Source organism: Muntiacus reevesi, chromosome 14 (genome assembly GCF_963930625.1).
Source record: "Muntiacus reevesi chromosome 14, mMunRee1.1, whole genome shotgun sequence".
NCBI classification, from domain to species: domain Eukaryota; kingdom Metazoa; phylum Chordata; class Mammalia; order Artiodactyla; family Cervidae; genus Muntiacus; species Muntiacus reevesi.
Genome location: NC_089262.1, coordinates 2488466 through 2500413, shown reverse-complemented (window position 1 = coordinate 2500413; position 11948 = coordinate 2488466). Strand labels below are relative to the sequence as shown.

At 62.3% G+C, this 11948-nt stretch overlaps 1 protein-coding gene across 1 annotated transcript; it reads right to left on the bottom strand.

Annotated features, from left to right (window-relative positions):
- Nucleotides 1-5084: 5084 nt before the first annotated feature.
- Nucleotides 5085-11100, bottom strand: IRX1 (iroquois homeobox 1). The gene is made up of 4 exons (XM_065905395.1): nt 10780-11100; nt 6948-7968; nt 6334-6406; nt 5085-6058 (listed from the first exon to the last, which is right to left on the bottom strand). The coding sequence occupies exons 1-4, from the start codon at nt 11056-11058 to the stop codon at nt 6001-6003; spliced, it is 1431 nt and encodes a 476-aa protein (XP_065761467.1). The 5' UTR covers nt 11059-11100; the 3' UTR covers nt 5085-6000.
- Between the last annotated feature and the right edge of the window lie 848 nt (nt 11101-11948).

Sequence of the window (11948 nt, the reverse complement as noted above, 5' to 3'; positions counted from 1 at the left end):
CTAGGAAGGGGAACCCATCACTGCTGGGGTCGGTCTCAGGACTCGCGTCCGCCTGCCCCCATCACCTCATGCTGCACTCTGGGACCCAGGCCCACACAAGCCCACAGGCATAGCCCAGCATGGAAAAGGCCGGTTTTGACCAAGGGTTTGGTAAAGGAGAGAAAAAAAGAAAAGAAAAAAATTGCCGGTTGCTTTTTTTTAATCTGGTTGTTCTATGTGCTGGTTGGCGGTGGTGGTATTTTTGGATTTTCTCTTTCCCTTGCCTCAAATTCAGATAGCTGTTATTGACACATCTTCTCATAAATATTCCAAGATTCCTAATGGCTGGATGTTTGCCCTGGGCCCAGGAGGCCTCAGAAGTTCTCCGGTGTAAGAAAGGGGGCTGGTGGGGCCACATTTGGCTTTCAGACGTACTGTGCCGCGGAGTTAATGCGTGATTAATTTTATTCATAAAAATGTTAATCACTTCATTGTGAGATCTTCTTAGCATTCAGCACAGCCCGCACCTTTTTTAATTTCTGGTGCCCACCGTCTCACAGATGTATTTAATATTTTCAGGCACTGCCACGGCGATCGGAGGAGCCAGCAATTAAGCATACGTTTAAAATCCAGCAACAAGCCAGGGCACAGCCGGGACGAAGGAGCAAGCAGGAAGAGGCAGGGAGGACAGTCTGCAAGTGACCGGCTCGCCCGGCTCCCGCCCTTCCCTTCGCGGCCGCCCCGCCCGCCCCAGCCCGCCGGCCCGAGCCCTCCCCAGCGGAGGAACCCCGGCGGCATCATCCCTCCGGCGAGGGCAGCTTCAAGGAGAAGGAATTGAGAATAAAAGCCCCTGGGCTGAGAAGCCGCAAACCCTCTCCGCGCTCTTCCCCCCGCCGCAGGGGACCTGGGGACGTCGGGGACCGCGGGGGAGGGGGTGTCTGGGCGCCCGCCCCCCATCCGGCCCCGGTGCAGCCGCGCCACTGTGGCCCGCACTGAGCCTGTGCTCGGGACGCTGGATAAATGGATTAGGGGATCAGGGACACCCGCGGCGTCTTCAGAAACCCAACAGCAGCGCAGAAAGGGCTGCCCTTGCGCCCCGCCCGAGGCGGCGGGTCGGGGTGCTGGTGGGGGCGGGGAGGGCTCCCGCCCTGGGCTGCAAGCCGCCTGCTCCCCTGCCTGCCGGCTCAGGCCCCTCTCTTCCTCCGACCTCCCACTGAAGGCAGTTCCAGAAGATTCGGCCACTCCCGGGGCCTCCCGGACCTCTGCCCCAGGGTGACTCGCAGGGGCCCTAGGCCCGCTCCTCTATGGAACACAGTGATAAATAAAGCAGTGTCACAAGGCTGCTGGATTTTAAAGATGAGTCTAAGGATCCTATCTGTTGACATGTTTTCCTCCACTGGAAAAAAAAAAACGCTTTTTATTTGAAAAGGAAGTAAAACACTTCTGGGGGCCCTCTAAAGCATTGTGCAGCCAGGTAGGTCAGGCCCTCCGACCCCCTGCACTGACCCCCTGGAGGGCCCGTGTTCAGGCATCTGTCCTGGGAGGGAGAGGGGACACGTCCAGCTTCAGGAGCTGGGCCAGTGGTCCCCGGGGGAGGACCTTCTAAGGCCGGGCACCCGGGAGCTAAGGCTAGGGCAGGGCCCTGGGCAGAGCTGCAGCCTCCTGGCCCCAGCAGAGCCTCGAGCAGTGGCTTTCCACATGGAGAGACCAGTCACCCCCGGCCCCTGGGTGGGCGGCCTCGCCCAGGAGGCCCTTCCAGGGGGCCCGGTTCCTTCCACGTGCACTCAGGGGACCCCTCGAGGTGGCGGGGTGCAGTCACCACCCCAGGCTTCAACCCGCTCTACCTCCCACCTCTGCCCCCTGGCCACCCAACCCTGGACTCACCAACCGCCCCCCACCCAAACCTGGAGCGGCGTCCTGGGGGGAGGGGGGCGGTGGAGAGGTGAGGCAGGAGGCTCTGCGGGGCCTGGCACCTCACGGCCCGCAGGCGCAGGCCGCGTGCTCAGTGGCCAGTACTAGAGCCTCCTGTCTGGCTCTCGGGGGTCCCAGGAGGCCTGAGTGCCTGGCTGACTCGCATCCCCGCACTGGGGCCCCGGCGGCCCAGGCACTAAGCAGAGAGCGCCGGAGGCCAGTCAGGCCTTCCAGGTCCCTGCTGTCTGTGCACCCCAACCCTGTGCCAAGCTGCCCCCCCAGAAACCCCCCCTGGCCTTGGCTTCCTTCGCGCCTTTCCCCACCTCCAGCTTGGATGCCCCAGGGGCAAAACCCTGCTCCCACTGGCGCACGGGTAGCCCCATTGCTTTCACCAGCACATCCAGCAGCCCCAGCCTGACCCTGCCTCGGCCACCGGGCAACCTGGGGCCTGCTGGCACGGGGAAGGGAAGGGAACCCCGGGGCCAGGAGGACCAGAAAGAGGGCTCGGCTCAGGAGGGGCACTCAGGCCTCCCAAGGCCCCTGGCATCCGGGGAGAGGACCAGCACCCACCCTGACCTCGCTGTCTCCCCCTCCCTCCTCCTTCCCTGGCCTCCGAGCGTCCTGGCCGAGTCCCATCGACAAGGACAACTGAAACTTTATAGGGCATGATTCACCGGGTGGCGGCCTCTTGGAGTCACAGAGAGTATTACATTAATCAGTGTCAGGCCACTAAAACCAAGATATGAATATGAATTCTCCGTATCGCAGGAGAGATAAATGTGCTGGTGGTGAATATAATTGATCGGGGAAGGGAGGGTGGGGGGAACGATCTCAGAGACCAGCAGGTCAGTGGTTCAGACATGGCTTGCACCCCGAGTCTTCAAACCAGGAATGGGGAGAGGGGGCTGGTCTAGAAAAATCATGCCTGGGACCATCTCCCAACACCTCTGCAGATCTGGAGCAAAGAGAGGTGGTCTCGGAACCAGATTTGTTCTTTCTTCTCTTCCCTCAAGTAAGACCCAAGACAGACAGAAGTGCAGTTTGGACTTGGGGGGGGGGGGGCCTTTCTATGGGGACCCCGGTGCCTGTGGAGGTGGGAGGCCAAGTTGCCAGCCTTCATCCAGCGGATGTCCATCACCCTTACATGTTCAGGTTTGGTCTTCTCCTGATAAGACGACTGTCAGCCTGTGAAACTGTCCTGAGCAGGGGTGGGGGAAAGGCCGGAGGGAGCGCCTCTGCACACACAGAAAGTTCCAGAAACGCTTCCACTTTGGCTTTAAAGGGAAGGGGGTTTCTAGGTCCAGTCCCAGGTATTTCAGGGCCTCCCTGTGGGCACAGCACACCCTCAGCGTGCACACTCTTAGGTGGCTGCAGGCGCTGGAGAGATGTAAACAAATAGCACACAAAGGACAAAAATGCCTTTCAATGCGCGATTAAAAATTCATGTCTAGCTCTTCACCGGAGGAAAAAAAATAACTCTGAGGCTGGCGATCTGATTTCTTTGCTGGGAGCTTTGGTCCCCAGGAGGGGAGCACAGACCCTTCACGACTTCTGATGACTCAGAACCCCCTGGTGAACAGACTGTGGCCCAGGGGTCCGAAGTGTATTGGAGAGAAATAAAGAATGGACATCGGGGTTGAAAGCAGAAACGTGGGCATGGACCAGCCTCTTTGATTGGGGGGGGGGGCTAGGGGTGAGAAGGTGGAGCTGGGCCAGGAGCAGAGGATTCCAGGGCCCACCCACCCTAGTCCCACCTGCAGCCTCCCAGAGGCCTTGCCCAGCTGGAGAGCAAGTTGTCTGTGGGTTGGGAGCGCCAATCCTCATCAGAGAGGCAGAGCATGCCTCCTCCAAGGTCCATAGGTGCGCCCCCTCCCCAGACACAGGATTGGATACTCTGGTTCCCAGAGGTCAAGGCTTGGGCCTAAGGCTCTGTCTGAAGGCTCTAGACTGAAAGCAGAGGGCCCCGCTGACCCCTGAAGTCCTAGCAAGGAGGACAGGTCAGAGCTCCTCTGCGGATTGGCAAAGGCCAGAGGGGATTCCTGGCTCACCAACCCACCGCCCCCCTCCAAACCCCTGCCAGCAGCCTACCCAACAAGCCCAGCAGCGCACCACTCCTACCAATTTCAAACAATCAGGTGGCACTCTAGAACACAGAGAAAGCCCTCCACCATCATTCGAGCCTGGCGCCCACGGCAGAGCCTCAAAGCCAAGTACCCCCAGGATGGACACCTCCATCGGCCCCCCATCCCACTCGCAACCCATAGAGGGCGCCTTGAGCACGTCGGTTGGGACCGGACGCGGCTCCACCTCGGCGGCCCCTCGGCTCCGAGGCCCGGCCCCGGCCGCCCCCACTCCCCACCCAGGCCCCCCCGCCCATCCCCCGCAGGTCCCCCCCACGTGTGCGCGCCGCTTCGAGCTGCCTTCAGCCTAGGGGCGCGGCAGGAGCCTCTTCCTTTAGACAGCTGGGGGCGGGGAGGGGTGGGGCGCTGGAGAAGGACGCAGGCGGCCCGGGGCCGGAGGGCCAAGGGTTTGCGCCCGCCCGCCCCGTTCGTTCGCGGCGCCAGCGCCCCCTCCACCGCCGCACCGGAGTGGCACCCTGCCTGGTCTGTCCCGCAGCCGCGGTCCTCGCCGTGGAAAGCAGCCCGGTGACAGCGGGTCCCCGGAGGGCGAATCTGGGGGCTGGGCTGGGGGTCAGGAACGTTCAGCCCGGCACCTCGGACTCGGCCCCATAGGGCCAGCCTACCCCGCGGCCTCCCTCCATCCTCGCGGGCGGTTTTATAAACGTTTGCTTTCTCAGTGCTAACGAATTCAACGCCGAGTGTCCTGCCTGCACCTTCTGGAAGCGCAGGCTGTGCGCCCTGCTCCTAGCGCCCGAGTCCTGACGGCTGCGGCCCCCCAGGCGCCCGGCCGGCTCTCACCCGCGCATCCACGCTCCACCCGCTTTGTCTCCTACCAGCACTGCGGCTGCCTCTGGAGCTCCGGCGGCCATCTGGGCGATACTGGCTCCTCGGCTCCCTGGGTGTGCCCAGGGCAGGGCGCCTGAGTTTAAAGGGACGTCTCTGGAAGACCAAAGCCCGATTCCCCTCTTTGTCACTGCCCACCCCCACCCCCCATTATAGCAATCTCCCCTGGCTCAAGCCCAGACAACTACCTAGCTGCATCCCTGGCCTGCCAGCGGTGTTTAAAAAAAAAAAAAAGAAGAAAGAAACTTCCAATTTATCCAAGTGTGATTTAGCCAAATAGCTAAAAAATACACTGAAAGCAAAATTTCATACTCCATTATGTACTCATTCTACCCACGAAATGCCCCGACGCCACAGTGCACCGCTCAGACAACTGGTTATAAATTGATTTCAAATACGAAGTTCTCCTTTGGGGACAGGATTGAAAATTCTTTTCATTCCCCCACCCCATCGTTTCCCACTTAAAAAAAAAATCGTTTTATAAACTGCCTAAAATCGAACTCATTTATGTCCTGAGAAAGGCATGCCCAGATAAATCTGTAAGAGTTGCAAGGAACTGAACTGCCAACTAGAAACTGCCCTGGTGACAACATTCACAAATTCAACAACAGCGGAAACGCTGAGCAACACGGCCTTGGGGCGGAAACTCCTCAGGAGCCCCTTCCCCAGCCAGGGGCAGTAAAAGCCCCCGCCAGGGTTTCGGATTCCCGGGTTGAGGACGCCCGCGGCGACGCCCAGCCACACACTGCAGCAGGAGCAGGGGCCATCATTTCGTTTAGTTTATTAGACAAAAATATATGATTTAGACAAGTTTGCTGACGCGCTATTTACAATCTGAAATCACTCTATATACAGGAAGAGGGGAAAAAAAAGACACAAGCACGTGGCGGGGACATATACCGAACCGACAGTCACCCGGAGCACGGTGACAGCCACCCCCGAGCTCAGGCCGGGCTGCCTGGATGCGGAGCTCGGGTCGGACGCGCCCCTTTCTGCAGAAAGCGATGGATGGGAGAGTCCTCGACTTCGTGGCCAGATCTGTCCTTTGCACCAGTCTCACATATTTGTCTTAATTCCTCCCTCATCCCCTCCCTCCCGAAGATCTCCCCCCTCCCTCCCCCCGGAGAAAGTCAGAGGCGACCCTGGATCAGGCCGACGGGAGCGCTGCTAGAATCCGCGGCGTCCCTTCCTGCGTGGCCAGCGAGCTGCGGGGAGCGGGAAACAGCGAGACAAGAACACAGCGCTGTCAGTGGACGGAAGCTGGGACCCGGCAGGGGGACTCTGCCCGCCCAGCGCCCGGGGAGGAGGCGCGGGATCGCGGCCCGGCGCGGCTCCCGGCTCGGGAGAAACCCAGGTGGACTCCGCCAGCCGGCCAGGGCGCCGCAGGGCTCGTGGACCCGCGCGCGGTCTACGCGGGCTGCGCGCCCCCGCCCCCACCCCCTCGCCCCCCGCCCGGCCATAAAGGCCAACAGGCACTCACTTGTCGCGCACCGGCTGGAAGGGCGACTTCAGCTGCTGCGCGGGCGAGTCCGGTCTGGGGAGGAGGTCTCTCTCTGGGAGGAACGGGGAGACAACGAGCTTAGGACCCGGACGGGCGAGGGGCGCCGCGGAGGAGCGCTGGACCTCCCTCCCCCCCTGGAAAGTGCCTCCAGAAACACCCCCGACCCCCCAGGGCAGGCCAACGGGTGAGCGCGGCTCTCTCCGGGAGCCCAGGGCCTCGGTCTCGCTCCTCTACTTCAGGCAGGAATCGTGGCTCAACCCCAGCCGGGTGGGCACCCGGTCTCACCCTCCTGGGCAGTCAGCGCCCCCAGCCAAACCCCCTCCTGGCCAGTGATCTCCTCCACGCCACCCTCCCGGGGCCAGGGGCCAGTACTCCCCCATACGTTCCCCCCACCCCGCCAGTGCTCCCCTCTACCCCCCGCACCGGGCCACTGATCCCCTCCATGCCATCCTCCCTCCGGGGCTAGTGCTCCCCTCTACCCCCTCACCGGGCCACAGATCCCCTCTGCCACCCCACCCTGGGCCAGCGCTGCCCTCAGCCCCTAGGCTCTCCCCGGTTCTCTGATTCCTGGCTTGGGCCCCCGGGTGCCATACCTGGGAGCGAGGGACTGCAGCGGGCGGAGGCCTTGTCGCCGTGGAGCACCCCCGCGGCCACGGGGACAGGTGGCTGCGGCGGGGGCGGCGCGGACAGGTGCGGGCCGTGCGGTGCGCCCACGCCCAGGAAGGAGCGCACGTTGAGCAGCGAGCCCTGCGCGAGGAACGCGCCGTTGGTCCAGTTGGAGAACTTGCCGATGTGGCAGGTGTAGAGTCCGTGGCTGGGCAGGAAGGCGGGGTGCTGCAGCGGCGCGCCCGCCGGGGGCCCGTGCGCGCCGCCCGGGTGGCCGGAAGGCGGCGGCGGCGAGGCCTTGGGCGCACCGTCGGGGCTGGTGGCCGTCTCGGCCAGCGACCAGATCTTGGGCTTGCTGTTCGGCGCGCCCTGCAGGCCGCCGGCCGCCGCAGCGCCGGGGCTCAGCAGGCGCGTGCTGCCGGGCTCCGGGAGCTCCTTGGCCAGGCCCAGGGGCGAGTCTGGGGGCTTGAGCGCGTCGGTGGAAGCCAGCGGCGAGCCCTGGTCCCGCGCGAGGGCCGCGGGCGCGTCGGGCGCGCGCGGCGCCTCGGCTTTGTCCTCCTCGTCCTCGTTGCTCTGGTCGCCGTCGTGCTCGTCGATGTCGATGCTCTCCAGGTCGATCTCTTCGTCATCCTCGGCCTTCTCCGGGTCCCCCTCAGTGTCGCTTCCGAAGAGAGCGCCGTCCTCCTGGTCCTTGCTGCGCGCGCCCCACGTCACCTTGTTCTCCTTCTTGAGGCGGCGGCGCGCGTTGGCGAACCAGGTGGAGACCTGCGTGAGGGTCATCTTGGTGATGATGGCCAGCATGATCTTCTCGCCCTTGGTGGGGTAGGGGTTCTTGCGGTGCTCGTTGAGCCAGGCCTTGAGCGTGCTGGTGCTCTCGCGCGTGGCGTTCTTGGGCCGCCCGGGGTCTCCGTACTGGAACTGCCCGTAGGGGTAGTAGGCTGGCGCCGTGTGGGCCGCGAAGGTGGCGGGGTGCACCCCGGGGTTGTCCTTGAGCTCATACTGTGAGCCCTGCAGCCACAGGCCCAGCGAGGGGGGGGGGGGGAAGCGGAGAGAGAGACAGAGACAGAGAGTGAGCCCCCGAAACTGGGCGAGCCGGGGGCAGACAGCGCAGCCCGCTCCGGAGCAGGAAGCTGACCCTAATGCACCACCCGGGTTGGAAGAGGGGGTCGGATCACAAGCCGCCCCCAGAAGCGGCGCTTCTGCCAATCACCGAGACATCTTTTTTTTTTGGGGGGGGGGGGTCATTCAAGAAAAGTTCCAGAATCCTCGCAATGTGCTCCGAGGACCACAGCGGGCGCCGGGGACCCTAGAATTTCCCTAGGCCGCCCTCGCTGCCCCCACCCCCACCTCCCACAACCTCTCCAGAAGCCCGGGTTTCCAAGTTTATCTCACACTCGCTCGAGGGGAAAACCTTTTAACTGGGCTGATAAAAGTTTCTCCAAACTCGGAGGACCGAGAGCCCAGGCCCCCCCTCCCTTCGACCCTGAGGGGGTCAAACAAAATAAACCGTCCGGGTTTTCAGAGAATCCAAATCCGCCAGCAATTTAAAATGAAAGCACGCCCCTTTTAGCTCCCACGTTAAATCTGCATAGAATGGCTGACCCGCACTTAAAGGTCTACAGTGGGTGGCAGGCAATTTAAAATTTTAATCCTGGCCATGATGGACAACAATAACAAAAACACCGCTTGTTTTCTTAAAATACAAAAAGAAGGCTTATCCGGTAAAACATTAACGCGAGGCCTCGAGCGCCGGCTGCGCTAAGCAGAACCGCTTCCGCGGCCCCTTCTCAGGGACTTTATCTCTCAAGTTTGACTTTGATCAGGAGCTAGCAAGCAGAAACTGTTTGCAGGCATTTAGAGGCGGTGATTTATTTGCAATCAATATTCTTTTTATCATCGGTAGTAAAACACAGCAAGTCAAATTATCCCATCAGGTTTTTTGGTAAATAACATTTTATCTTTCTAACAACCTCATTAGGCCTCATTATTACCATAAATTGCCCAGACAGACATTCACTCACAATTTTATCTTTTGACTTCCAAATCCCCAACCGTAAGGGCTTGGAAAACCTAGGCCTAGAATTTGAGTTTGGATTTAGGCTTTCTTTCCAAGAAGGAACAGGAGTCCAGGAGGAAACACACGCACACACTCACACATACCTTTGGGGGTGGAGGGGGGGCGGATTTCGATATAATTTGCCCTTAAAAAAAAAATAAGTATCTCTGTTTCCAACCACAATACAGTGGGAGAGGGTCCTCACTGCAGGGCCCCCACCCTCATGCACAAACACAGGCAGGTTTCCCAAATGGCACATAACTGTATTCAAATTTTCTGTTAAATAAATATATATATATACATATATATCCTCCATGTAAAAACTGTCGAGTTGTGTTAGCAGAAGGGGACCTCCGACTCTGAGAAAGTTGCAAAAAGCAGATTTCTTGGACTATTTAGTCCGGTGGTCGAAGCCACACAGACAACGCTTCTCTGGCCAGATTTCGTTTTCTGCCTAATCTTTGCAAAACGTCCTTTCCACGTTTCTAATTATTTTGGTTGTAACTGTAAGGAAGACATTTCGGCCTCCTCTCTGCTGGGAATTCTCTTTGAAAGGATACCTTGTAAATCTCTCATCGCTTCCCCGGCATCCCCGCCGCCAGAACAAAATGGGAGCTGATCTTTTTCCAGAGCAACCGAGCTAAACGGCAGCTGGGGTCGCTTTCAGAGAAATAGGCTTTCTTTTCAAAACTACAAGAAAAGTTCCAGCAAAACACGCCGGCCGCCTTGCTCCTGTACAGTTGCCGGGTGTTTATTTTCCGTCTCTTCTCCGCGGAGTGGGGAGGCCTGCGGGGGGGAGGGGTGCTTGCAAATTGCCTGACCCCGCGGGCAGCAGCGCAGGAGGGGGCTGCCTCCCGACCCCTGCGCTCGGCGTGCCGTCCCCAGCAGCCCGAAGTTTAAACTAGACTTCGCAGGCAGACCTTAGAGAAATGGCCCTTAGACCAACGGCCTGCGGAGCATTCAATCTGCAGCACACTCCCCACCCCACCCCCCACATCTGACACCCACTGGGACAGGAGGCTAAAAGGACAGCATTTATTTTAAGCCCAGGGACACAGCTCTTTTTAATCCTCCATTACATAACGCAAGAAGAAAACTGCTTTTCTTTTCGGTGCAAATGAAATGAAAACTTTGACAACTTACGGAAGTCAAAGCAAACACCGTTTCAGACGCCAACAATTATTTCGCCTTTTTTTTTTTAAATTTCAAATGTGCACTCGGGCCTTGGAGACCCCACTGCCCGCCGATCTCCATTGTTAGCCTCACTCTGACCGCCTCTATTTCGCTTTAAAAGGTTCCCTCGGGTGCACGGGTTACAACCGCACGAGTTCTGCCCAAGAGGGAGGAAATCGAGTCTCCCGGCCCAGCCCCAAAGCTGAAAAGGTCGCGCAGCGGGGCCCGCGGCCCGGGAAGGGGCGGCCGGGCAAATGGGGCCAAGCCGCCCCGCCTGAACCTCGCCCGCCTGCACCGCCGCCGCCACCGAATCGGGGGCGTCGAGCACGAGTTTGTCCCGACCTTCGGCGCGGGCCGCGGGCCCCGGGCCTCCACAGTGGGCCTCCCGACTCCCACCCGGACCCCCCGCGCGGTCCAGGCCTCCCATCTCCCCGCTTGCCAAGGCCCACGGGCCGGGCCGTTACCGGGCTGGCCTCTCCGCGCTCCCTGCCGCCTCCGCCCCGCCGGCCCGGGGCCCCCGCGCCCCCGGCCCGGGCGCCCAGATCGCGCCGCCGGAGGGCAGCGCGTGAGAGCGGGCCGGGCGCACTCACCATCTGCGTGAAGAGGCTGAGGTCGGCGGCGTAGGGCAGGAAGGCGCTGTAGTTGGGCGCGCCCGCGTAGGGGCCGGCCGCCGCGTACATGCCCAGCACCGAGGTGACCGCGGCCGCCCCCGCTCCCGCGCCCAACTCCGCCGCCCCCGGCCGGCCCGACGAGGCGGCTGCCGCGGCGGCTGCGGCGGCCGCGGCCAGCACCCCCGGGCGCTCGCCGCCGTAGGCGCCGGGCCCCGCGGCGCTCAGGTACTGCGGGTAGCCCAGCTGCGGAAAGGACATGTCCGCGGAGTCGGCGGCGGCGGCGGCGGGCAAGTATCAAAGGGGCGGGGGAGGCCGGCGCGGGGCTGGGGGGAGGCTGGGGGCGGTGGGCGGGGGGCGGGGGGCAGCGGGCCGCCGGCCGGGCGCTCTTGGGCCGGCCCGGAGGCGGGGGCCGGTGGCTGCTCCTAGGCCCGGTGCTCGCTGGCGCCCGGCTCCCGGCTGCGCCCGGCTCCGCGATCGCGCGCCGACTGCGGCGGCCGCCCTCCGCTCGGCGGCGCGGCTTTCAGACACAATTTGAAGTTGATGCTTTGATTGGCATCCCCTTGAGCGCTGGCCCCGCCCCCGGCTCCCCGCCCGCCCCCTCCCCGCCACCCGCCCTCGCCGGCCGCTCCCGCCCCTCCCGCCGAGCACGTGGTGCCCCGAGCCGGCCGGGCCACCTCCGCCCGCCGAGCGCCCGGGCGGCCGGTGCGGCCCGGAGGCCGCGTCCCGGCCGGCCCGCCCGGCCGTCTGACAACCTGTCGACGCGGGTTTACAGCTGGCGGACACCGGGGTCTGCCGTTTCGCAGCCCGGGCGCGTCTTGCTTGCTCACAAACCACCACCTCGGCGCCTGCTTTCCCACCGTTGGGGAGGCAGGGAAGGGGCGGGCGAAGGCGCGGTGCCAGCCGGTGCGGAGCGCCCTCTCCTCCGAGCTCCGGGCTCCTCCTCGGTCGTCCCCCCGGGACCTCTTTTGGCAGAAGTGCCCTTAAACCGGCGCGGCGTGGCACCCCGAGGCAGGCAGGGTGTCCCCCTGCCCCCCCCCCCCACGAGGGATTAACTGGGCATCCCTCCGGCAGGGGCTGGCTCGCTGCACTCGGATAGGCGGGCAGCCGCCGAGCACCGCGAGCTTTTCCAGCCGTGTGAACTTTAAGAA

Coding starts and splice junctions, on each gene's coding strand:
- IRX1 (XM_065905395.1), bottom strand. CDS start 11,058: ATGTCCTTTCCGCAGCTGGGCTACCCGCAGTACCTGAGCGCCGCGGGG. Junction 7,969..10,779: donor TCAGCCTCTTCACGCAGATG/GTGAGTGCGCCC, acceptor CTGTGGCTGCAG/GGCTCACAGTATGAGCTCAA. Junction 6,407..6,947: donor CTGCAGTCCCTCGCTCCCAG/GTATGGCACCCG, acceptor CGTTCCTCCCAG/AGAGAGACCTCCTCCCCAGA.